Source organism: Apteryx rowi, unplaced genomic scaffold (genome assembly GCF_003343035.1).
Source record: "Apteryx rowi isolate R43461 unplaced genomic scaffold, aptRow1 scaffold_3, whole genome shotgun sequence".
NCBI classification, from domain to species: Eukaryota; Metazoa; Chordata; class Aves; order Apterygiformes; family Apterygidae; genus Apteryx; species Apteryx rowi.
This window is the reverse complement of record NW_020449418.1, coordinates 5254568-5280482: the sequence shown is the minus strand read 5'-3', so window position 1 is coordinate 5280482 and position 25915 is coordinate 5254568. Positions and strand designations below refer to the sequence as shown.

The window sequence follows — 25915 nt, the reverse complement described above, 5'->3', positions numbered from 1 at the left end:
GAGCTATCCCACCATGTCTCTGTAATGGCAATGAGATCATGGCCCTGCGACCGCACACAGATCTCTAGTTCTTCCTGTTTGTTCCCCAWGCTGCGTGCATTGGTGTACAGGCATTTCAGAGAGGTGATCGAGCATGCAGGTTTCCCAGGAGGGGTACAAGAAGATCCTCCATAGCCACATCCCATGYGCACTTCCCTGGCTGCATTCACCTGCTGGAGGCGTCCTGACTTGAGCTTTCTTTTGCCAACTACCCTGGCACTATAACTCTSCCCTTCCCCCATCTTTCCTAGTTTAAAGCCCTCCTTACCAGGTTGGCCAACCTGTTGGCAAAGACACATGTGCCCCGCTTAGTGAGGTGGACATCAGTTGTCAGTCTTCAAACAGGGACCCATGGTCGTAGAAACCAAAACCCTGTTGCCAACACCAGTGGCGCAGCCAGTCGTTAACTTGGAAAGTCTGTCTCCTCCTCCTCTCATCCATCCCCCTCACTGGCAGGATTGAGGAGAAGATGACCTGGGCTCCCAGACCCTTGACCACCATCCCCAGAGCTCTGAAATCCTGYTTGATGGTCTCCAGTTTGCCCTTGGTGTCATTAGTGCCCACATGGAAGAGCAGCAGTGGGTAATAGTCCAAAGCGTGGACAAGCCTTGGCAGTCTTTCTATGACATCTTGTACGCAAGCCCCTGGCAGGCAATAAACCTCTCTAGACATGAGGTCAGGTCAGCAGATAGGTGCCTCCGTCCCCTGCAGCAATTCCCCATGCCTCAAGCCAGAGCCAAGTCTGCAGCCTTTAAACATGGACTCAGTCATGCTTCTGGGCATGAACCTTTACTAGATGAAAGTTCAGTTGTAGTTTGGGACTTTTTTTTTTTTTTTTTTTTTTGCCAATACCGTTGTTGTGATTCTTGGTATCAATGCCCCTGGCCTGTTTTGTGTTCTTTTTGAATTTTTAGAGTCTGTTGGTGAGACTAAGCTATGGAAGCAGTAACTGCCAAATTTTGTGAATCTTGACTTTGAACCTGAGGAGGCAATTAGCTGAGTTTCAGAGGGTATCATCAGTCATGTCCCCCAGTGCTTTCCACTGAAACACATTTTCCTGTCTCTGGAAAGACACAGACTGAGGACAGTAGCAGGTTTTATGGGATGGGAGAATCCTGTAAGAAGCTTTGCTAGACTAGTTACTCCCCTTTTGACCTTCCCTTTTATCCTTTTGGGTTCAGTTCAGCAAGATCCTTATTAATGGGTGCAGTCACATGAACTAAAATCACTGAATCAGGTTCACCTCGGCCCTTATAAACTCTATTTTCTTTCTTAATGGCCTGTCCTCACACTTTATAGAAAAGTCAACAAGTGTTTGAAGCTAAGAAGCCTGTAAAAGTACCAAAGTGTAAAAGATATGATCCTTTTATCACTGCAGCCATCATCTCAGTTGTATTTTCATTTTCTCCCTAATTTGCAGTTTTCAGAAGGGCAATTCAAAGGCAGAGATGGCATATTTAGATTACATACATCCAGAGATACAGTGCCATGATTGTTCTGTTTCATGGCATCCTTTCTTAGCCCGAGTGAATTAACACTTAATTCCCTGTAACTCCCGATAACATGCTGGAGGTGAGCATGTCTCTTACCAATCTGAGTGTCTGCCTACACGTCTGCTTTCCAATACAGGCCCCTTTATGGTAGCATTTGATTGCCTTATGTCTTCTTCGCATTCTTCTTCCAGTTCTGTTCCTTCTCTCAAGCAATGCCAGGGACTGCCAAGGCATCCCATCAGTGTGATGGTCTTCCCATCCTCTCTCCAAACAGAAGTTATTTATGCTTCTTCCAATGCACATAGCTACTGTTGGGACTCTTCAGCTAATCATGCTGAAGTATCATGTCCAATACATTTTCATACCTAGCCTATGTTACCTATAATGGCTGTCACTTAATTTTGGGAGGCAATTTTAAGTTTCTCAGCAAAATAAGTTGAACTTAATAGTGCTGGTATTGGCTTTTTTTTCTCCTTGTGTGTTACTACCACAATTTAAAACAGTCATCAAGGCTAGGGTATTTCAGGGGGAGGATGGGGAGAGACCCAGTAGGGTAATGGAGTGGATAAATTCTACCTGGATGGCTTTTAAAATCTTTATCTGTTCCATATCATCTCATCAGTTTTCTGATGCATTTATGATTTGTACCCTTCTTTTATTATTTGAACTTAACTAGCCTGAGAGATATCTGCACAATGGGGAAGGGAATGGTGGCTGTGAAAGTGTGATGAATTCCTGAGTCAATCCAGTGAACAGTTACAGCTTTAAAGGCTGGAGGTGGATTGTGCTATAGCATCTAGCCAGTTGAAGATGAGGTTAAAACTTCCCTTCAGAGACTGTCTTTCGAGCTGCTGATGACATTTTTAGACAACAGGCTCCTGTGTGGGCATTTCTCATGTGTACCTATTCTCCTGTTACAGACACCCACTATTTAACCTGTCGGATCCAGGAGTGCTCGGAGACCAAAAGGAGCGGGCCTTTTTCGCGCTCCATTGACATCAGCTCACTTGTTGTTCAGGATGAATATATCTTCATCCAGGTATGTTAACCTGATATGAATGTGACATGAATTCTGGCTGAACAAGGTATCTGTTTCTGTGCAAGAGGATGCATATTCTTATTCTTCTACGCATGGGAACAGAAGCCATGGGACCTGGGAATCTATACCTGCCTGCTGTAGGTTGGCTATGGAGTCTGAGACAAAGCAGTTGATCTTTCTGTGCCTCGTTCTTCCCATGATCAATCATCTGATATGTTTTGAAAGTTCATTCATCAATGATCATAAGGGTCCAACTTGCTATTGTTGCAGCTACTTGGAAAATACAAAGAAGCTAGTGATGAATTGGAGAGAACCGTGAAGAACAAAATAAAGATGTGAGGGATCATTTTAACAAATGGAAAGGTTTATGCTGATTTGACAGTCAAGTAAGGCTTGAAGGATTGAAGAAGTATTTGCAGTGGGAGGCAAAATAGCAGGAGATTGGAAAAAGATGTTGCAGGGCACCTTCAAAGTGGAAGATAGTTGTAAATTTGTCAGCTAGTTGATGATGGTTCTGTAGATGAGAAAGTGACAGAAATTCAAGGAGAAGCTGCTCGTTTTAGAGCTTTTCTGAGAAAACACAGGCTGGATGGAACAAGGTCTCCTCTCCCCATTTCATACCTRTGGAGGTGTGAGAATGAATAATATGATATGAAAGAGTACTTCCTAAAAATGTGCAGTTCAGATGAAGACCAGGATTCAGGCTGCAGTGATTCCAGGCTGTAGAAAGTTCCTAAATCACAGAGATTATAGAAAATGATGACATTAGCTGGTTGTGGCCAATGCTGAAGAGGGGGAACAAGATAAGACAGGGCTTGCATCCAAGCGGTACAGAAAAGACATATGCTTCACTTTTTTTGGGCAAGGCTGGGTTGAGCTAAGCTTCTATTTTTCTGTCTTCAAAGTGCTGCTCATAAAAATGGGAGTTTAAGTGGGAAGGCTGATAACTCTGCTAGAATTTGACGGAAAGCTGGATCCATATGATCTGGGAGGACAGCAATGGGGAAACTGCATGCACTTGCATAGCATTGGCAGTCGGCTCATTGTGCGAGCAGGCAAGTCAGCTGCTCTGGAGAAGGCTGATCACTATGGGAGCCACAGCTCCCCTCATTCCCCTGTGAAACTCAGCCTGCTGCCACTTCCTTTGGCACCGTGGGGAGACCTGCTGCTAGAGTATATTGAGAATGTAGCTTTTGCGACTTAGTAAGTCATGATGTGACTGGAGGCAATGGTTTTCCAAACGGTAAATGTGCTGCTCTCCAAGGATTATTTGAGAGACTCAGTTTTAATCTGGTGGTTTATGTCTGTGGCTGAGGGCATTATAGAGCATCCTAGTTCTTTATGGGTAGCACAAGGCCTCACAGAGATTTCTCATTCCGCAGCTCTCACCTGTGTTAAAACAAGGCCACTCCATTTAGAAAGTTGGGCTTGCAGTGAGGACATCTGCCTGGTGTGAACATTCCTCTGCTCAAATTAGCATGGGGTAGAAATGATGCTTCAGGCTCAATCTAATAGCTGCTAATTACTTCAAGCTAAAAAAATAAAGTGTGTATATTTATCTATATCTATCTATCTATCTGTATATAATATAGATATATGTGTGTGTATGTATTTATATGTAAATATATATGGTAATACTTGAATATCCTTAGCGCTGTTTTATTTCTGCTTAATGGTTGTTTGAAGTGAAAATCATACACACGCACTTTTTAAAAATGTTAAGCACACACCCTGAGGAGTTCTGCTGATTTTGGCAGGAGACTTGCACTTTCACAGGTTGTCTATCACTTTTTCCTCTTTTTTGCATCATAATTGCAGGTTTTCTGGCCATCCGGCAGTCTGTACTAACTGGCTCAAGAAGCTGCATGGATTGATTCCATGTAGTGCTGAGGTAACACGCAGACACTTCAGATTCACATCWCAAACCTTTCTCAGCTGAAGCTGTGTTAAATCCACCGTGTCCAGCATACTGTCGATAGGCTATGCAGAGTGTTTGCTTGGTACATATGTAGGAGTTCTGATATGTCCTGGATGTATTAGTCTCACAACCCATGTGATGTAGCTGCCTATTATGGAATGCATCAGATTCACAGTGTGTGCAATGTCTCATGCATATAATTCTGTCTGGATAATCGCAGGCAGAAATATGGGAGCCAGCTCTTTTGAATTTCAAATATTGGGCAAAGATGAATAAATAAATATCGAATTAAATGTTAAGAACCTGGTGAGGTTTAATAGCTGCATAAAGGACAGGTGCATGAGTTCAGATCTGTCTGTGCTGAAACAAATCAGAAGCAATGTAGAGGAGCAGAGAGAGGAACACATTTCATTTAACTCTTATCATGAAAACATTAGGCTTTTAGTCTAAACCAGTAGTCTGTGTTCTCCTAAAGCGAGTGGAGAGATCAAAACCTTCAGGGGCAATTCATCTTACCCTAGACACCTGTTGTAAGATGAGATGGATGTCTCTCTGAATGTGCCTTTCTCATTAACATTAGAAGGAACCTAAGTATAGCTTACAAAAGACTCCTAACTTTTTTTGACAGCTAAAATTAGGTGAGATGAATCCCAGCTACAGATCTCAATGTTTTAGTTTATCTGTATGCAGTTATTCACTGGTAAATAAATACCCCTTCTAATCAAGTTGATAAGCAGGCCTGTAGTGTCAGATTCCTGGGAAGCATTAACCTGTATAACTCTGTGCACTCAAAGCAGATGTGATATTATGGTGCGTAACACATAGGGGAAAGAAGAATATGGAAAATGTTATAGTTATAAATCAATGATTCCTTATCATGTGGAGTGCTGTTGTGCAGCGCTTCTGAAAGGATGTTGCAGAATTACAGTATGAAGAAAGGAAATGATAATGATCCTATGCTGGGAAGAAACTTTCCCGTGAAGGGAGGTTGAAAAGACTGGGACTGGCTACCAGGCAAAGGAGACAAATAACATAGCACGTGATGAAAAATGTAAAAAGTAATGAAGAAGGAAGGAAGAAATAGCTACTAAGAGAGAATAGGAAGAATTTGTATGAATAAAATAGTAGGTATCACCCAGAACTTATTGATTGACTTTCTATTTGATTGATCAATAGTAATTTAAGGATGCCTAGCACAGCCCTGTCTAAGATTGGTAATTCTGCATAAATTGATACATTAAGAGAAAATCCTGCCCTCTGTTACATATATAAGATTTCATTCAAGTTAATAAGATTGCTCTGAGGTAGCCAGGAGCCAGAATCAGCTCCTTCTTTCATGGTTAATACTTAAAATTCATACAGCTTGCAAAGCGGATCATTTATTTGTGGGAAAACCTACGAATATTGTATTAAGTGTGAATTTATTCAATGTACCAAAAAGGAGCTAATTTCATGAAGGCCTAGGAAACATTAGCTGCAGCTTTGCCGTTAAGGTCAGTGTCAGTTGTGTTCAATGATAGAGCTGTGTAATAGTGGAGCAAGTGCTTTCTTGATAACTGTAACATACCTTTATCTATAGGTGTCTTTGGCTACTTGCAGCTGAAATAGTATGACTTGTTAAACTCAGGCACAGAGATAGCCTGCAACTGTCTGTAAGGTTTGACTTCTTGACAATTACCCGAACTGCTTCTTTTTTCTCATGTGCAGAGCTGACATTATAAGACCCATGGGTCAGGGATAGTCTTTTTTTTTTATGTGCATACTTAGTCCATTGAGATTTTGGAGAATTTCTACTGTGAAAATAAATCACAGAGTTGTTTTGGGGAAAATATTTTTCAAGAAAGCCATAGTTTTTTTTTCACCATCAGTGTTCTGATGAAATTGTTCAGGTTGCTGAAAAGGGTCTAAAATGCAATATGCTTTAATGAAAATGGAGATTATTTTTCAGGAAATTCTGTTTTTGAGTGAGAAGGCATTATTTGGAGGAAAAACTTTTTTATTTTTCTCTAAGTAAACAAATAAAAGTAATGAAACTTGATTCTTTAGAGTAGTCACTAAACAGGAGTGTTTGTGTAGCTTTCCTTGCCAGCAGATGAGAAAGTTCCACTGAAAGTGCAAGAAAGCATCAGCAGATACCATCGTGTATTGCAGGGAGTGAGGCCAGACAGGGGCCCAAAAAGTCTCAGAATCGTTTTGTTTGTTTGTGGTGGCCTGAGAACTCCTAACGGGGTATGGAAATGGCACTGTGTTCATTGAAAATCAGCTTTGCTCCAATATCATGGTTTCTGCAGAAAGCAACATTCTTGTGGACAGATCTACAATGGACAGAGGGAGCTAATTGTTGCCGAGTTAAAGTAGTTGTTCCCAGTTATGTAGTCATAATTTGCAGGTTATCTCAGGTGAAATAGCTCTGTGGTTCTGCTGGGTGCCTGGAGTCTGCGTTTGACAAACCTGGCCACTAGTGGGAACTGAGGACGTTCTCAACTCACTAGTGCAGACCCACGTAAGGCTGTATTTTCCTACAGATCCCTAGGTGTCAGGAGCGGGACAGTAATAATGATGAAACTCTCCAGGCTGTGTGGCATAAAGATTGCTGGTAATACTGCTGTTATGGCACTGGTGGCCTAAGGATGCAAGTGAGACAAAGTTTACAGGGAAAGTTAATATCTTTTATAAGATTAGAATTGATGGAGTTGGAAAAGAAGCAGAGAAGCTTTTGGGCACACTCATAAGATCCTAAGGGACTTGAGGAAGGATTAGGTACCTGAAAATTGTCCCTTCTTTTTTTTCCCCAGGTATAGATGTAAGTCTTATAAAATATGTTCCCTCTCCCTACAAATCTTGTCGTGTTTTCCTTGATGCGCTGTAAAACCTTCAGTGTGCAGCTTTCCTCCCAGCAGTCCTACCAGTCTAGCTCAGCATCAAGTTAACACTACTCCCCTTCCTCCCTGAAGTTTCCGTCTCTGTCAGTGCTTGGAGACCCTCAGGGTAACTTTGGCCTTTTTGGTTTGAACTGGCTGTAAGTCAGTGCAGAGATGTGTGGGTGAGTGAGTGATACCTATCTTGATTGTTTTTTATGTCTTTGTTTTTCCCTGAGATGGTACAGACTCTGCTATCCTAACAGATGCAACTGGAGTCAGTCTGAAATGTAGCTCAGACTTTCAGCACTTCGCAAGGCAGTAACAAAGGTGCTGGGTATGTCAAAGTCCTCTGGGTTTTGGAAGAAGCTGATACCTGCTTTGAATTTGGGGGTGATGCCTGTTTTCTCTAGAAGGCTGAAGAAGTGCCTTGGGAGATGAACACTCTGATTTGTCTTTGCTGCTAAAGGCTGGGGGTTTCGCCTTGTGAGGACAAGGAGCAACACCTGCAAGATCTGTTTGAAAAAGGCTGACTATTTGCTTCAGACTCCGCTCCATTTCCACTTTAAATGAGAAGTTTCTTGCTCCATTAACCAAAGAGGGACATGCTGAGAGGCAGTACATCATCACTTTCCAAGGCTTTTAGAGAACAGGGACATAGGCGCCTTTTCCGCTCACATGGTATAATTTGTCCAGGTGCTTAACTGCAGGCTGAAATTCATACGAGGGTCTTGTGTGCCAACTCCCCAAGTGCCCAAATATTGCCATATTAATTGCTGTTGTTGTCTCTTACCCAGCCTCTCCTGTCATTTCCCCTCATATCTTGGCAACTTTCTGTGGCATTTCATTTGTAACTCAGTCTCCTGGGATCCTGGGAATTGTGCAGCCATCTCTTGACTCCAGATGCCCACAGATCAAGTTGTCCTGAGACAGGCAATGGTCCCATGCCCAAAAAGCTAAGTGCTCTGGTGGTTGCCCTTTTTTCTGAGGATGATGTGATGAGGCAGGAGTGTGAGGGGAGCAGGGAAGAGGGAGTCTGGCTGTGGTTAATACTCTCCTGAATGAGATGGGATCTGTGGCATTGCCACTTGTGCGCAGGGGTGGGAATGGTGGTCACTCGCAGCTTACGCATGCAGGAGTGTGGCAACAGGTGAGGTTTTTATAGATCACAGGATGTCCACGTGGAAAGTGAGAAGATTAAGTCAAAATGCTCTTCTCTGATGCCAGTCATGTGTCTGGCTCTTTTTCACCCTCTGAAGTAATTTTGCACACACAAGAGTTTTGCTTACTTGGAAGGGGTTGTATAGAAAGGCTATGTCTCAGCCTTTTCAGCAGTATGAGAGAGAACACGCTAACCCCAAATTTCCCTAGATGATGATGATGTGTGGTACAGCTAAGTGTGACTCTCATAATACAGATCTGAATAATTCCTCTGGCTCAGAGGAGGAAACATTTCTGCCAAAAGCTGTTGAACCAATTCAGTCTTCTTTTGCATCAGAAAGTCTCCTTAGAACATATGCACATGTCAGCATTCACCCACAGCCATTGATAGCGTCTTACAGCACCTATGGATAATACTGCCTTTTTTGGATGCCTGGTGTCTCATCATCAGAGTGTGTCCAAAAATCTCAGCTGAAGTGGTTTGATGGAAAAAGGCTTTTGTAGAAAGTGGTGTGTATGTGTCTTTTTTTTTAAATCTGAATCAAATTTCATTTTTATCAAAGTGGATATTTTTATGAGAAAATATTTTTTATCAGGCTCTCAAAAAAAATCAAAATATTTCTTGTTTTTAGACAGCTTTAGAATTGGCAGGGTGAGGGTTGGGGTGGGAGGGCATTTCTCTTTAAGATTTTATAGAGAAAAAGAAGTTCCTAATCATTCTACAAGCTAAACATGTCAAAACTTAGCTCAGAAAAATGGTTTCTTACTATGATTACTTTTAACTGGCATTCAGGAAAATTTATAAGCTCTTATATTTAGGAGGTCATGAGTGTATGTTTCAGATTTAGTATGTATTTAAGGCTGTGCTAAATGAGTTTACTTTGCTGAATCAAAGTCAGTTATCAGGTGAGCAGACTTCAACCAGTGGCCACAGGCACAGCAGAGATTATACCGATTCTTATAGATACCTGACCTCAGCTCTCAAGCTGTCAACTTAATAACTTAAATAAGCAGTATGTTTTCCCAGGAATAAAGAAGAGAGAAAGACAATCTCTCAGCAGTGAAACAAGATGGGGGGGGGCAGGGGAGAGGGAAATTAAACTTTGATTTCCCAGTCTAGAGCTTTCTCTTTATTTTCATAGAAGTGAAATACACCGTGCTCAAATATATATTTCTTTCCTCCATTTTTTAACTGGGAGCCAAAGGTCCTAACAGAAATCAATCCCTGCAATTTATTTTTAACTTCACCCTRCTTAGCTACAATTGATTTTTATCTTTGCGATCGATGGTAGAGAAAACGGCTTGGCGGGACAATGGAGCACTCTCCAACATGTAGGGTCTGGTCCTTGAGTCTTTTATTGAAGAAATCATTAAAAGCTTATTATGAAACTAATAGGATGAAGACGTTTAAATGATGAACATGATTACACCTGTTTTACTGGTGAATAATGCTTGCTACAGCCGATCTTCTTTTGCCCCTATTTAAAATGCTAGATGGCACTCCAGTGGGGGAAATTAATCCATACAGATGAAAGAAAATGCATCCCAGGTGCTAGTTAAAAGCTCTTCTTAAAGCAAGACAAGCAGTAAGTAGTTAGCTACTTTTCTATTCACTGCTGGGTGCTTTTCATCCATTTCTAGCACTGTTTCATCTTTGCTGTGCCAAATGTTATCAGATTTGGAACTGGAAGCTAAACATCTGTTGATAAAAATTGATTAACATTTTCCTTTTCTTTACTTATTTATTTATATACATTTTGTTTCTAGGGCTTTTTTGTGCTGTACTTTCTCTTATATTTCTCTTCCCTCCCTTCATGTTGTCTGATGTATGAGCAGTGTCTGCAGCTGAAGATGTGAAGGATCACCTTGGCAGACTCATACATTTCCTCTGAAATCCTTCAAAAAGAAATTTAATATGTACAATTATGTACCTCTCTTACGTTGGTTTCTGTGTGGGTAGTGTGCATTTGCAGCTATAACATAGCTTGTGCTTTGGTGTAACTGTCCACATTTGCTGCAGGAGTTGCTGTTAAAGCAAACCCAGTATTTTCTCTCAGGATCACCTCTGTCCTTTAGCTGTGCTGTCATAGCTCTGAAGGAAGGGGAAAGTGAATTGGAGATGCCGTTAAATAATGCTTAGAAAATTTTCATTGATAGGTCTGTCCCTCTGAAGTTTGGCATGCTTTCAAAGCCTGCTTAATTTATCAGGCAGCTTGAGGGTGCTTTGCACCCCAGAAGTGTTAATCCGCATCTATTTCTGCAACATAGAGGCATATCTGCTCACGCTCAGGTAATTGTATTTCGCATTAAGGACTGTGCAGAAGGTATGATATTAGTGAAAACCACAGGGAGATAATTAGGGCTACATTGCACCTATCATGAATTGATTCATTCTGGGGCAGTGGAGAACCTCAGTACCTAGAAGTATGTGGAAGATGGTTTGTCCTGGCCATGCTGAGCAATCAAGAAAGAAAAACATTGCACTAGACTGGTGCAGATGTAGTCCTCCATGTAGTCCTCCTCTATCTGGCTGATCATATCTCCTGACTCTCTTGTGACTGGCATCAGGCTTAGGCTTGAGGGAGAGTGGGGGGCACAACTTTTCAGTCATCACCCTGGCAGGCCTGTGCGAGGCCCAGAGAGTAGCTGGCTCTGAAGAACACAGAAGTCCCTCACTAGAGGTGTGAGCATAGCAGCCTGCCTGCTTAACGTGGCATCGCTCCTCTGTGCTTCAATTCACAATTTGACTTAGGGAATTTTATGCTCATGAGAAGGATGGAGGGTAACTATAGTTAAAGCAGTGAGCAGGGATGCCCAGACACCCTGTCGGGGTGGAAAACACAGATCCAGGATGCCATTACAATACTAATGTTAATATTTCTCAGCTTTTGACTTCTACCAACCCATTTGATGTTACTGGRAAGGGGGTAACTCTACAAGTAAAGGAAGTCATCTCAGCAAAAAATGAGGGAAGGGTTTATTGTAAATAATGTCCAATGATTGGCTGTCAACAAGGAAGTTTAAAATTTGGTTCTGTAATGGACCAAGTACCCATTTACTATGCTTGAAGTGGGATGTACAGTGAAAGGAAGTAAACTATAGGAATTACAAACATGTAAACAAATCTGATCACTGTAGATTGAGCCATTGACCTGTGCTGTTATCAGTTCTCTTTTGCTTTGAATGTATCAGGAATGTAAAAAGATGACGTGTTCGAATAACTGTGCAGGGCAAGTGATCATTGTTGTTGTGAACAATAGCCCGGGCTGATAAACTGCATAGAAAAGAGTCCTCTGATCTCTTAGCCGTTAACCTAGGAAGTGTCCACTAGCCACACACCATCACTGTTTTTCCACCAAGGCTGTGACTCTAGTTGATGGTGTTTCCATGTCAGCAGCAGTGCCTATTCTTTTAGCCTTTCTGTGAGTCCTTTGAGCAGCAGGAAGCAGGAGGGTCTTGCTCAGCCCAAGGTTATTTGATAGATTTAGTAGTTCCATGTTGGCTTTACAGCAATACCTGCCTTATGACTGGAAACTACAGGTCTCCCAGCATTAGCTAGTCAGGAGGATGAGAATAAACCCTGGCACATTATGATCCGTGGTTCCTGAGGTCATTTTGGATGTCTTGGGCTATCATGGAGCTTTGTATTCTGGGGCCTGAAACATGTAACTTTTTCTGCTTGCTTTCTAAACTCTTTCAGGTGACCAGTCTGGTTTTTGGTTAAGCAAAATGTCTTCTGCCTAAGCCAAAAGAAAAAAAAAAGGGGGGGGGGAGAAAAAAATCCTTAAAGAACCATGTTCAATTATTAACATGAGAAATGGCTTAGTGTGTTTCTAGGCACATCACAGAGATTATGGAAATGAATGAATTCCGTGGCAGATTTTCTATAATTCTCTGCACCCTTGTGAACATCTTTCTGTTATCTTCTATATTTAATGTACTCTGTCCCTTTGCAGGTTATGATGGGTGATGGGCCAGCATACTGAAAATTTAGGGCAAAGAGAAACTTCTGAAGTTTCTCTTCTCAAGTGTCAATTGATGTAACTGAGACCAAACTTCCCTCTTGTAACAAAATGTGAAGGCATTAAGGAAGACTGGTAGATCATGCGTGGAGGGGGGAAGAAAGAACACAAGTTACGAAAGACAGATGTGTTTAATGACAAACACATTTGTCCAAAGGAATCATTTTCACTGGCCAGCAGCCCAATTAAACACATAAAATAGAAATCCAGAAGAACAGATTAACGAGCCAGTCGTTAATAAAGGAGGAGGAAAAAGGCAAACCCAGCTAATTCTGTACTGAGCATGACAGATGAGCTCACAGCAAATAATTGGGTGACATTCATCAAATGTGAACTAAAAGGAGGCATTAGAGGGAAAAACACTATCATAATCTCTGGGATTTACAATGTTGGAGAGTTTGCTCATAGGAAAAGGAAAAGTTCATCAAAATAAATTAAGCTGGGCCTTCCAAAATTCATTCTCTACCACAGTACTTGCCAAAGCTGTATTGAAGGCTTGATCATTTTTTGGAACTGTTATAAGCATGGATCTAAATCATGCAGAGATGAGGTCCTGGCTGAGATAAGCTTCATGCAACCCCTGCCAACAGAATTTGTGGGTGGCTTCATGTAACTGGCTCAGAAAGATCACAGACCACAAAGGTTTCTATATCTAAACCTTTGTCAAGGCAACTTAGTGCCAGGTAGAGGACTGAAAGAGAGTTTAGCTAATGCATAGTGACCTTGAACAGTGTTCAAACCCTACCTTTCTGCCTGGTTTAAAACAAAAAAACAAAAAAACACAACAACAACAGTTTGGAGAGCCTTATATCCTATAACTATGTAACATCTTTTGGCAGTGGCAGATTTGGAGTAGATCCTCTCTTGGCACAGAGCGAGGATTTGATCACCTCTTGAAATTTCTTCCACACCATTTTCATGTGATTAACTTGAAGATTGTTGACTCTTCCCAACGTTAATTAATCATCACAGCATCCCTGTGGAGAATGTAAATATTCATATCTGCATCTGAAAGGAGAGTCAATGACCATATCTAAGCCCATCAGAAGAGGTGGATGTTGAACCCAGGGTCCTTAGGAAGTAGTCACTGAAAGTATTTCATCCTATCTATACAAATAATGAGCTGGCATTGAAATCATGAGCTGGCATAAAATGATTTCATATGGCAGAACTATGCTGATATATATCATTTGAGGATTTGGCTCTTCCACTAGAGGACAGAAACATCACCAAGAGGGGATGTTTGAATATTCCCTGCACTGTTTAGATGGTATGACCTAGAAGTGTGGGTTCCTTTGAACAATGTTTGTACAGCTGATAGAGTACAATCATACAATTACTGCAAACATGAATTTTTACCTTTGAGTTAGACTGARTGCGGATCAACTGCTTAGTCTGTTCTCTCCTGTGAAAACCTGGTTTTCTTGTGGTAATGCTAGACGGCAAAGATATCCTTGTGAAATAACATTCACAGCATTTGCACCATCATCGCAGCTGGAGAGTAGTGCCCAGAAATGCTGCTGTGGCAATGCACAGTCTGCTTTACACAGAGCGAGGTTAAGGTGACCCTTGTTCTCTCCCTGTTGCTGCCACTGGCCTGTTGTGAGACCCCAGGCAAATTGCTTTTGATTTCCTTGCCTGTGTTTCCCCTTGATGTTAGCTCTGTGCTGTCTGTATAGAGTTTCATCTCAGTATGGCATGGGCCATTTTTACTCCCTTCTTATGCAGTGTTTAGTATAATGTTTTCTGTTTGTTTTTTTTTTTAACCTTTTTTTGGGAGTGCTAGATGCAGCTGTGATCACACTACAAATAAAAATGGCAAAGAAGAAGAAGGGAAGGTCTTAATGCGGAAGCCTGTTCTATTTCCAAACCTTTCTCTCTTTCTTTACAGTTCTTCAAGCTGTCAATGGAAAAGGCTTATCTTGAGTTGATTAGATATCAAATTTCATGACCAGTAATATCATGTCCTTCAAGCGACAGCTTCTCTAGAGAAGAATGCCACTATCTAGAGGTGATATCATTACTGAGTACATAATTGATGCCCTAACTGTATTCCATGTAAGCTCACTCTGAAATACCACTGTCAGACAAAGGAAAATATATCTAGGAGACAATCTCGGATCTTTCTGTTCACTTTATTGGAAATGTAAGAAGCCAACAAATGACATTTCATATAATAGAGAAGTGCTTTGTGTTTTGTTTTATCTCAAAACCTGCAAGCTTGCCAAAACAGCAGAAAACAGGAAATTTGCTGACGTAAGCCTTGTTATAGCCAAGCCTAAAAGAGTGCCAAAAAGAACACCTACTGGAAGAGTAAGGGACTAGTGACAGGTTTAAAATCCCATATCTTATAAATTATCAGTGCTAGAAATGAGTGTTGCAAATCACTAGAAAGCTGAAAATCTCAGCTTCTCAGTGATGCGTGGCATTTAAATGTAGCCTTGACAGCTAATGTTCATGCAGTCCATAAAACCACAGCATTTGGACGTCTATCAGTTTCCCCTACACCCTCATTCAGAGACAATGTGATTTCAGGGCGAAGAGTTTTTTAGGGACATAGAGCATCTAAGAGCTTATCTTCAGCTTTCCAAGGCTGTGCGCATTGCACTTCCTTTTTGCCTTAAATTGTGCTAGTGTGGATCTCTTCTGTTAGTCACTGTAAAAACTTTCTGGAAGACGATCCTGGCCCAAGGATCTTACAGTACAAACAGACAAGGCTGAGAAGCAGCAGAAGAAAGAGGTATTATCTTCTCCTTTCAGAGGAGGAACAGAAGCACAGAGAATTTAAATGACTTGCTCAACGTAGTCTGTGCTGGAACCATGCACTGGACCCAGACCATTCTTTCTCCCACTCAAGACCTTAAACTTTACGCCTGCTTCTCCCTTTTTCTTGACATGCCTGATTTTAAAGTCATGCTGGAATTGAAGCATGAGAGACAAGATGGAAAGTACAATAGCACAGTTTATGTAAATAAAGCTCCATCCCTCCCAAGTCTGGGATTTCTCTGATGGAGTTATACAGATGCTTTCAGAGACAGCTGTTTGGGTCACAGAAAAGACACCTGAAAGGATTGCTGTCAAACCCTCTTAGAGATGTCAGCACAGGTATCTCAAAAGGGTCATCACTCACTCTCTTTGGTGTTTCACAGGTGACAGCTGGTGGAAGAGCAAATTACTACGTGTCGTACAGACGGGAGCCTTTCGCCCAGATTAAATTGCCCAAATACTCTCTTCCTAAGGTGAGTGTACCATTTATGAACACAGGTGTGCAACATGTTGAACAGCACCACCTGTCCAATGGTGAAGTGCCTCAGTGGGGTTCCTCTCTGGGGAGCTCCATTCTTTGTGCTACCTGAATGCGCCTTCTTAAATATGGGGCTGGGATCTTTACATCTCCCTTCCTTTGATCAGTGAGGCTTTCAGAAGGAGCAGTTCCCTTATTTCCCTGCAATCATTGAAAGAGTGAATGGGAATGAACAGATGCCTCGGCGAATAGAGCTTAGGCTAACTTATCCTCAGCTGGTCACCTATGAACATGTCTTTCCCAGACCTGCTCTGTTCTCTAGAAATGATTTTGCTGGTAAGCCTGGCCTGTAGCACTGAGGGCCCAGGAGAATGCTTGGGATGCTGAGCAGTACTGCAGTCTCCAACCAGTGAAAGAAGCACAGAGTATAGAAGCTAATGCTCCCCTGTATAGAGCCTCTGCTGTCCCCATCCCATAGCTGGACTTTGGCAACAATTCATGGAGGTATAATTGGCTCCCTAAAAGTTGGGCCTAAAATAGCATAGCTCTTAGGATGCTTTGGACACACAGATCCTCTGTGTGATACTGCTTAGGAGATGACTGGGATGGCAGTGCCTGAGATGACAATATCTGGCAAAGCTAGGAGGGAGGGAAGCTGGTACTTCTAGTACCACTGTGCTTGGCTTTCCCCTCTTAGGCCTTGGCTTCCTACCAGATCAAACAGGGGAAGCTTCAGCAAGGAGAATATGTTCCTGGAATTATACTCCCAGGGACAAGTCATTGCTTGGAATTGGGCAGAACAGAAGAGACCAGCCTTTCCAGTGCCTTGGCTGGATGCGAGTTTCAGGTAGCCCTGCAGGGCTGCTGAGATCACTGCTACTCTTCAGAGCCATAAGATGGCTTTTAAGGGACAGTAGAGAAATCCGATAATTGACAGAAATGGCCTTCATCTTTACTTCCTTCTACAAGTGAAAATTTTGGGAGAATAGTAGTTGGATAGACTTGCCTTGTGGGCTGTATCTAGCCTTCTGATTGCCAATGTGATAGTGACAGTCTAACAGATGGGGGGTACTTGCTTTAACTTGTAGCTGAAAACATAATAGTTGGGGGAGATTTGCATCTTGGACTCCCTGCATTGCACCTCAACTTCTGCTTCACATTTGGGCTGATCACAGTTCACAGTGTATTAACACTTGCATAGTACAGAGCACAGATATAGTTTCTTTAGATTGTCCTTCTATCGTGATGGTGGTAGATTCACAATGTACCACAACACACTTTTCAGAACACTGATGCTATTTTTCAGGAGAAAAATAGACAATCTATGCTCCCACTTTATGGCTTGGCATTGAAAGCTGCCCCCTCGTTAAAAAGTCAAGCAGGTGGAGAAAATGACTGCCCTATGATTGTCCTGCCTTCTTGACTGTTGCTGTCATGGGTTTCTGGCTTGTTATGAGACTGATTTGTTGGTAGCCCTGTTTTGGAATTGGTGCATTGCATAAAATCAGGGCTGCTTTTGTCATTTAAAAATTGAAACTGTTTTTAAGCAAGGTGTCACAGCAAAGTCTTTTAGCTCTGTAAAGGAGATTTGTTTATGCTGCCCTTAGTCACCAGAACATTTTTGCTGTATAACTATCCTGTCATCTATAGATAAATGAACTCTGCTGGAATTGTACATATGTGAAGCTGGCAATAGAGTAATGCAGTATTTCCACTGCAACGGGTCAAAACAGATTGAAGTCTTTGGGTGATTTGCTATGTTTTCACACTGCTGGAATGGGTTGGATATGTGCTTAATCTTCAAGGGATTAGAGCTGTTTGGCATGAACCAAATATCCTGATTTAGAGTCTCCCTTCATTGAGGGAAATGGCAGATCTCCCACTTGCTGCACTCACTGGGACAGGATTAGGCCCTCAAAGTTTTTTCTCCTCATCCTGTGCTGACAGACGGTGTTATGTCTCCTGGGAATAGCCCCATCTTGTCTACCCCAACTTCTCCCCTTGGTAGTTCACACAGAAGGTTCAGTAGCCTCCTGGGCAGAGTGGGAATGTTGAGCTGATATTCCCCCAGATACTCTCTCCAAAACCACATCTTTCTATCCTTTGGGAGATTTCAGATTTCCAAACACACATTTGTGGATAGAATGGCAGAACACCTCTGAATGAGGAGTTAAGGTTTCTTGATCCAGAAACAGCATAAGAAATTAATCAGGACTCCTTGGCATCTTGGGGGAATTTTAAATAGATACAAATAGATAAATAGATACAATTAAGTCCCATGTAACCACAGTGCCATCGCTTCAAGCTGAACCAGTGTTAATTTGTTCAACAAGGGTGGCAAGGATGAAGTGCTTAGATACTCATCATCACCCTGGAAATCATCTCCAAGTAATGAACCTGCTTTAAAGGAATACGGAGGAAATGCACTGACAAAATTCTTTGATATTAAAACTAAATGGGGAAACCCTTGCTAGAACTTCACATCTTGGTCATCAGCAGGAATCCAGCAAAATTTGGTGGGTGGATTATTTGATAGCCTGCACAGTGGGATAATAGATCTCTGACCAACTCTCAATAGAAAAGTGTATCTGTTACTAAAAATCACTACCAGCATTAGCTCAAACTGATCCCCATACCTCAGCTTCAAAGAAACTTGAACTCACTTCCAGTTTCTGGAAGTGGTTCTTTACCTGCTGGAAGCACAGCCCCTTAGTTCAGCATGTGAATGGAAGCTTTCATTGCTCCAGCCTGCTGTTGCGCCAGACTTAGTGACTATGAGAGGACTGTAGGCTCCAGGGTTGTGAATCTTCCAGGAGTGATAAAATTGACTTTCAAATTTATAAATAAAAAATGCAGCTGGATGAAATTCCTTCAAGCTACCAAAAATGAGGAAGGCAAAAACCCTTCCCCGAGCTGGTGGCCATTAAAAAAAAAAAGAAAGAAAGAAAGAAAGAAATGCAGAAAAGTCACAATGGTGGTAATTTATTGGCTTGCTTTAACAGAAAATTATTTAAGATCACCTATAATTCATGCTCCATCTCCATCCTTTCATAAGTCATGGTAATTACTACATGTCCCAAAGGGCAAAGAAATATAGAGATCCTTAATAATAGGCCTTTTGTCTTCTTTTAACAGGACATGCATATTATCAGCACAGATGAGAATCAGGTGTTTGCAGCTGTTCAAGAGTGGAACCAGAACGATACATACAACCTGTACATCTCCGACACCCGAGGAGTGTACTTCACCCTGGCCTTGGAAAATGTGAAAAGCAGTAGAGGACTGGAGGGAAATATCATCATTGACCTTTATGAGGTATGTAGTAAAGGTCACCCTACAAAACAGCAACTGCTTGCTAGTTCAGACAAGTGTAAATCTCTCACCACCCTTCCAGGATCTTCACTTTTTGGGGGTCATCCAGACAGAGTTATGATCTCCAGAGATGCAGCTATGCAGGCACCAAAATGGCACTGCTCCCTGAGGCATCCAGGGATTTGATTTTATAAATCCAATTTAAATTTTATAAATCCAGTTTATTGGATTTGATTCTAAGCCAGCTGATGTGGGGATAGATACATATAGATTGAGAATGCAGTGCAATTCTGATTGGTGTGACAACCTGTTGCTTTCAAGTCAATAACTGGTTAGGCTATATGACATCTCAGACTCCATGATGTTTTATTACCTATTGTTGTCTTCAGGGTATTTGTTCCCTGCACCTTTCATTAACGCTTAACCTTGGTACCAGAAGAGTGCAAAACTCCAGTAGATCAGAGTGATAGAATTTTGCATCTGCTCTACTTGGGTCTAAAAGGTGACATAAGACTAACATTTACACAGATAACTCCCATGAAAGAGATATCATGAACTTCCAAAAGGAAAAAACCTTTCATGTTAATGTAGATGACTAGGGAAGCTCTGAAATACTGGTTCCTCCCCTTGGACAGCTAGAAACACTTGCTCACAGGCATTGTAGGCACTAAAGACAGGGAATTTGAATTCCACCTTTGTGATCACTGAGCAGTTTATGAACTATAAGCAAAAGTTTATAGGTGCCATTCGCCTAGAGGTACTAGTGGATAGAATAACTTCTATCTTGAATCGTCTCCTGTTCTCATTCTTCTCTGCCGGGCCTTTCAACCTTGGCCAAGCACAGTCCATTCATAGTAGTCCAGTTTCTGGTTTTCTCGGAGCATTCTGGTTTTCATGTATCTCATTGACTGGAAGATCTCCTGAGATTTTAAACACTGTTCAGAGCTCAGTGCTCTGCTGGCAACAACAACAAAAAAGTATCTGTAATATAAACAGTAATGGTTGCAGAATAACTTGGGGAAGTTCTACTATAACATGGAGAAAAGTGTTTAGAGTTGCACATAGAAGCCAGGATTATACATTTGTTTCCTTCAGCCAGAATAATGTCCATTTAACATCATCATCAATGTGCTTGTAAAAACCACCAGTGTTTTTACTAACGCTACTAAAACAGACTTGTCTTGGTGGGAATAGTTTGTAGCTGTTTTCTTCCCTAATAGAAATGTTCAGATTGGCAGTGGGGATTTCACATGGAAGTAACAAGCTGAAACAACTTTCCATCTGCCTGGATTTGTATTTCTGTGATTAATCTGGGTGTCAAAGTTGGTTGGCCTGAATCCAAATAGACTAGGGGCTTACGTGGATCTTATCAGGGAGGTCGTTGTCAGTCCTTGTTTAAGGCAACACCTATCTATCATGTAGAGAGATGGAATAGACATGTACGTTACCTTGCAAAACAAACTTGCTCCATAAATTTGTATGTCTCTAAGCCTCTGGAGAAGAAGGTGGTTTTGGTGCTCCAAGATGAAGAGGGCCAGCAGGTCATCCTGGTAATTTAAGGCAAGGAGAGAAAACTCACAAATAACACATGAATCAAAATGAAGGACAGGCTTTATATTTTATTTTTCCCTACTTAAATATATTTTCCTGCCTCTGAAAAAAAAGATGTTTCTATATTGTGATTAACCAGCTAAAATAAACATACATCATCTCCCATTGCTGGGCAATCTGTACTCCCCAGCTGTGTATCATAGACTCTTCACAGTTAAATGCCAATAAAGATTTTCACAGGGTCATTCAAAGTGTAGTGTTGCACAAGGGGTTTTAGAGCAGAAGGATTTGCATCATAATCCTGCTGTTTCCAGGAAGTTCCAGGTTTGCAGCAGGTTGTTTCTTCCTGTCTCACTTTCACAGCTATGTAACAGAGACCAGACTCAATGCTAGATCTGCTTGGGGACATTTTGACAGGACCATATTCTGTTGGAATGGGTTCTGCTGACAAAAATCAAAACATTTGGAACAACTGGGTTGATTTTTGACAGAATTTGGGAGTGGAAGGAAAGTGAAGAAATCAAATTCGCAAAAAAAAAAATCAATCTTTAAGCATATTCAGAATGAAACATTTCCATTTTTTGTGTAAATGAAAAAAAACATAAAAACCTTTCTGTTTTATTTTTTCTAAAGTTCTGTATCTCTCTCTTGCTGGCCAGCTGGTGCTGCAGCTGGGAACACATTGCCCAACAGGAGCTCAGAGGCCTGCTCTGTGGATGTACCCTACTCACCTACCTCCTCATCTCCTCTGTGACCTCAGGGTCTTCCCTCCCTTTCCTTTGCTACTTGACCCAACTGTACCCACACTGCTTCTGGTGTGACCTGCTGTCTCCCATGTTACGGAAACGTGAGGAAGGAATGGGAAAGGGCACATCCCCAGGCCCGCAGAGCCACTGTGTGACATGGTGTGTGTGTTCAAGCCCGTTGTAAGCCTGTCTGCAACCACTCAGGGAAATGTAGGAGAAATGGGCTGTTGGCTAGGGATTTGCCCTATGAACATCCTTATCTTTGCCTTCCAGAGAGAGAGATTGCAAGAGGCCCTGCCAGCTGTGCAGGCAACATCTGGATGTAATTGTAACTGCCATTCCCAGTCTTCTAAGGCTGGATTGAGATGACTTCATTGCTTTTTCAGAGAGCTCCTGAGAGTCCTCAGAACCGGGCTTTCTTCTGGCCTGTTCTTCCGATGTGTTTTTTAATCTCTCTCCATTTTTCCTAGGTAGCAGGGATCAAAGGCATATTCCTGGCTAACAGGAAGGTAGATGACCAAATCAAGACTTTCATTACCTACAACAAAGGCAGAGACTGGCGTTTGCTGCAGGCACCAGACACCAATCTAAGAGGGGATCCTGTAGTTTGCCAGCTGGTGAGTGGCAAAACTTTCCAAAACTCAACTGACTCCTTCAGAGCTTCTTGTATTAGTCACTGGGCTAGAAAAACTTGAAATGAAGCTGGGGAGGAGGAGGAATTCATGCCACTCACTCTCATGCAGGAGAACTGCAGGGTTAGGTGGTCCAAAATAAGGCACAGTTTATAGATGAGAACTTCGGGTTGGATTCACTGCCATAATTCAGTTATGTTCAGTGAACAGTTTTTTTTTTTTATAGTAGGCCATAGCCCATGTTTCAAAGGAATGGTGTTCCTCTGGAGTTTCATTGGTTCATCTCTCTTTCTGTGTTTTTTCCTAACCTGCTTGGTGAGTTTAAGTGGATTTCTGTTTCTGTAGCTTCATAGATTTTAAGCCAAAAGAGAAAATTCTGACCATCTTACTCGACCTTTTTACAGATCTTAAGTCAAAATAGAAAGATGTCTAGGAGGAAGTGGCTCTAGATCAGATTGCTGGCAAAAACAAATGCAGACATGCTCTCTTGCAATGAAGCATTCCTGCTTCTCTTTCTCTCAGTTACTTTTGTGCTGCTTATTCAGAAAATGAACATACGCTGCTATTTATAATAGTGCTAAGAGCAGAGGGGTCATTTTCAGAAGGATCTGAGCATCTGTCAGCAGTCACCAAGGGTTCCTCTGGTATTTGGCTTGTTGCATATTAAAGCTTCTGCCTTTTGTTTGTTTCCTGTCAACAGCCCTTTTGTTCCTTGCACTTACATCTGCAACTCTCAGAGAATCCATATACTTCAGGAAGCATTTCCAGCAAGCAGACAGCTCCTGGGCTGCTGGTGGCAACAGGTAAGAACATAAGCAGTGCTTCTCACCGCTCACCTGTGCCTCACTGGGAGCCTGAAAATGTAAATGAGATGTTCTTTGTCAGCTAATTCACATTAACTCCCATTTGCCATGATCTGCGAGAGGGAATGTGGCCCGTTATTTCAAATAAGATGATACCTGCCTGCTCTTTGTCACACTGCAATAACCTGTATGTGGATCTAAGTCCACAGCTGCCTGGGGTCATTAATAACTAGGATTACTAACTTCTCTCACTTGACATCATTCTAACCACTCATGTAAGTCTACCCGTTTGCTGGAGTTACCATGAACAAGAAGAGGGCTTATAACCATGGGTACACTTCCAGAAGGTATCAGTACTTTTGAGGATCAAGCACAGAGCTGTCACAAAGCCCTTCTGGTCAGGCACAGATTTCATGGGTTCTTGTCTTGTGCATAGCACCTACTTTCTACACCGTGTTGCTCCAAGGCTGGCAATACTTCATCAGCACTACATGGGTCATTGTTGCTGCAAGTTGTTCTGCGAAATGGTGTTTTGGCAGGTCGAGATGCTTTAATGACAGCCTGCTACAGTGCTGCATGGTGGCAATGGCTGACCCACTGTAATTAAGCTGACAACCATCACAGGCCCTTTTTGTTCCCTGTTGCTTGCTCACAGCATGCAGCCTAATCAGGATGGACAAAGCTACCCAGCTGCACTCAGAGCTCCCACAGTACTTAGGTCTGTGAGAGCTGCTGGGGTAATAAAGCATTTTCTGGATGGCTGGTGCTATGGAAAGCTGGCGTTTCGAGTATGTATGCTGCCCTGCCTTTTCATAGGGAGGCTCTTGCATTAGTACGCTCTCTGCAGAGGAACATTAACATCAGCCTAGTCTTACTTGACTGTGTAGTATGGGTAGGACTTAGCTAAGTGAATAAAAGCCCAAAGTAAGTGTGTTACAAAATATGTTCCAAGAGCTTGATTATTCTTTCCAAGGCTCAGTTTAGCTCTAATTCTCTCTGTCAGTTTTTCTTCTTTGTCCTGTTCAGTCTAGCAGTGGCTTGCAATTGTGTCGTTAGCCTATTGCCCGTATGAATATACACTGTTTCTTCCAGCCATTTCCATTCTCATGTTCCTCTGTGTTTCCAGTGTGTCTGCCAGAGTAAGCCATAACCTGAGAGACAGGTTCTCGTCGTGACATTTATAGCTCAACAAGGGAAACAGTGTGATTTCCAGTTCACTGATCAAGACCAAACAGGGTGAGATACTTTGGTTTAAACCTCCAGATCTTCCCATGCTTAGCCAAGTGGAGTCATCACTCCTGGCAGGTTACACTTGCTAGATGGATGCATAGGAGCAAGCTGAGCTCATGATGCTGTGATTGCAGAGGCTTTTATTCTTTAACCTTTGAGGAAGCAAATAGAGGCAGCAGGACAGTGAGATTCTAAGCAGTGATCTAAATTGTTAGTCAATGAGGTTCTTTTCAGGCTGCCAGTGCATGGGATGAGTGCTTTCCCAGTCTAACAATTAATTTAATTATTTTAGCCTTACTGCCTTGTACAATAAAAAGCTTAACCTGGTAGGAATATACATATCTGTTTCTACTAACCAGTTTTCAACAGTGGGAGTTTCTTATCATGTTGGTGAATGTGTTCAAGGGCAAGCATTGCAACTTATTCTCACAAGGACTGACTGTTCAAACCCTCCACTGAGAGATGTCTTACTCTTTGACTCACAGTGGTGCATTTCCAGTATTGATGGGAAACTCAGACTCTTGATGTGAGGGCAGAGGTCAGACTCTTGCAAAGAGAAGATCTATTTCTTGGTATCCAGTTGTAGAGCTGCCAGTACCAAGACTTGATACAAATCCTCTTGACCTGCTTGGGAGTTAGTTACCTTTGGTGGAGTTTGAATCCACGTAGCTGAATGAAGCTACGTAGAGAGAATGAAGGAAATCATGGAACCAGGTTACAGAGAATAACAGACAGATAGAAGTGGTAGCAATAGAATCTAACCATTTTACTTCCTTTCTTTGCCACAATCTGTGAATCCCTGGTTGGAAAGCTGGTTGTTGTTTTAATATTTAGAGTACAGTGGTACATAACATATGCTTCTGCATTTAAGCCAACATCTAATTCTTGAGGGCTTCCACACGTGATAGGAGTTAGACAGACCTTTGGACTGACACAGCAGATCCGTTGTCATTAACCTATAGGGCCTGGATGTTCCTGTAGACTGTTGTTTTATATGGTTCCCTGCTGCAGGATTTTCTTGCGCATTCATCTAAAGCAGTTGGTCACTCTTACTGATATCAAGGAATAAGATTAAGTAGCTGGCAGTGTGATGTTTCCTTCATCCTGAACACTGATGGAAAAGCCTTTTTTAAATCATCCTGCAATCCTGAGCTAGAGGTTTTGGTTTTGGAAACTGTTCTCACACCAATGTGGCTAGTTGGATTCCATGATGCTGACAGAAGTGCATCAACCTGGGTTTTAATTTCTCATTTTCCAGCATTAAATGTCAGAAATTCAATTAACATTTTCATTAGTGTGTTTTTATTGTGCTCCTGTTGATGCTACAGATGTGTAAGACTGAATCCTCTCCCTTTGCTATTTTTAAAGAAGAAATATTAGTTCTCCCTTCTGCAGAAATTATACGTGCTTTAAAAATAATCTCACTTAGAAGGTGTGAGAGTGGCAAGATGCTGACCTCAGTGCAGTGCTGGGAATGAGCTAAAAAGGTCTATTCAGAGTGTGTACAAGTTTTTCAATTATTGGACTTCACTCTTGCAATTGTTGTTCCAGGGAGTGGCAATTTAATCCAAGTCTGTGATTTACTCTGCATAATGCCATGAGTTGAGGCTCTCTCTGCCATCTGATAAAAGGGATTCTGAAAATAAATTACTCGTTTCAAGTCCTGAGGTAGTGTCTCCAAAAAGTATTGTACTGTGCTGTCTGTACATGCAGTTGAGGTTGATGTTTGAGCTTTTCTGAATGCTGCTCTGATGTGAGGCATAGCCATTCTCTACCACGTGATGAATGCGGAGCTGTGCACCCTACAGGACTGTCAGCAGAACAGTTTCCATCAGAATGGAAATGACAAGATTAAAATTAAGAGCCC

General features: G+C 41.9%; 1 protein-coding gene across 1 annotated transcript in view; it reads left to right on the top strand.

Annotated features, from left to right (window-relative positions):
• Positions 1-25915, top strand: part of SORCS3 (sortilin related VPS10 domain containing receptor 3) — a 337032-nt gene that overhangs the window by 249015 nt on the left and 62102 nt on the right. The window contains exons 7-11 of the mRNA XM_026069736.1: positions 2453-2571; positions 15680-15769; positions 18910-19089; positions 21854-22000; positions 22716-22818. Of these exons, the coding sequence (XP_025925521.1) occupies positions 2453-2571; positions 15680-15769; positions 18910-19089; positions 21854-22000; positions 22716-22818 (639 nt within the window). The remainder of the gene's footprint in view (positions 1-2452; positions 2572-15679; positions 15770-18909; positions 19090-21853; positions 22001-22715; positions 22819-25915) is intronic.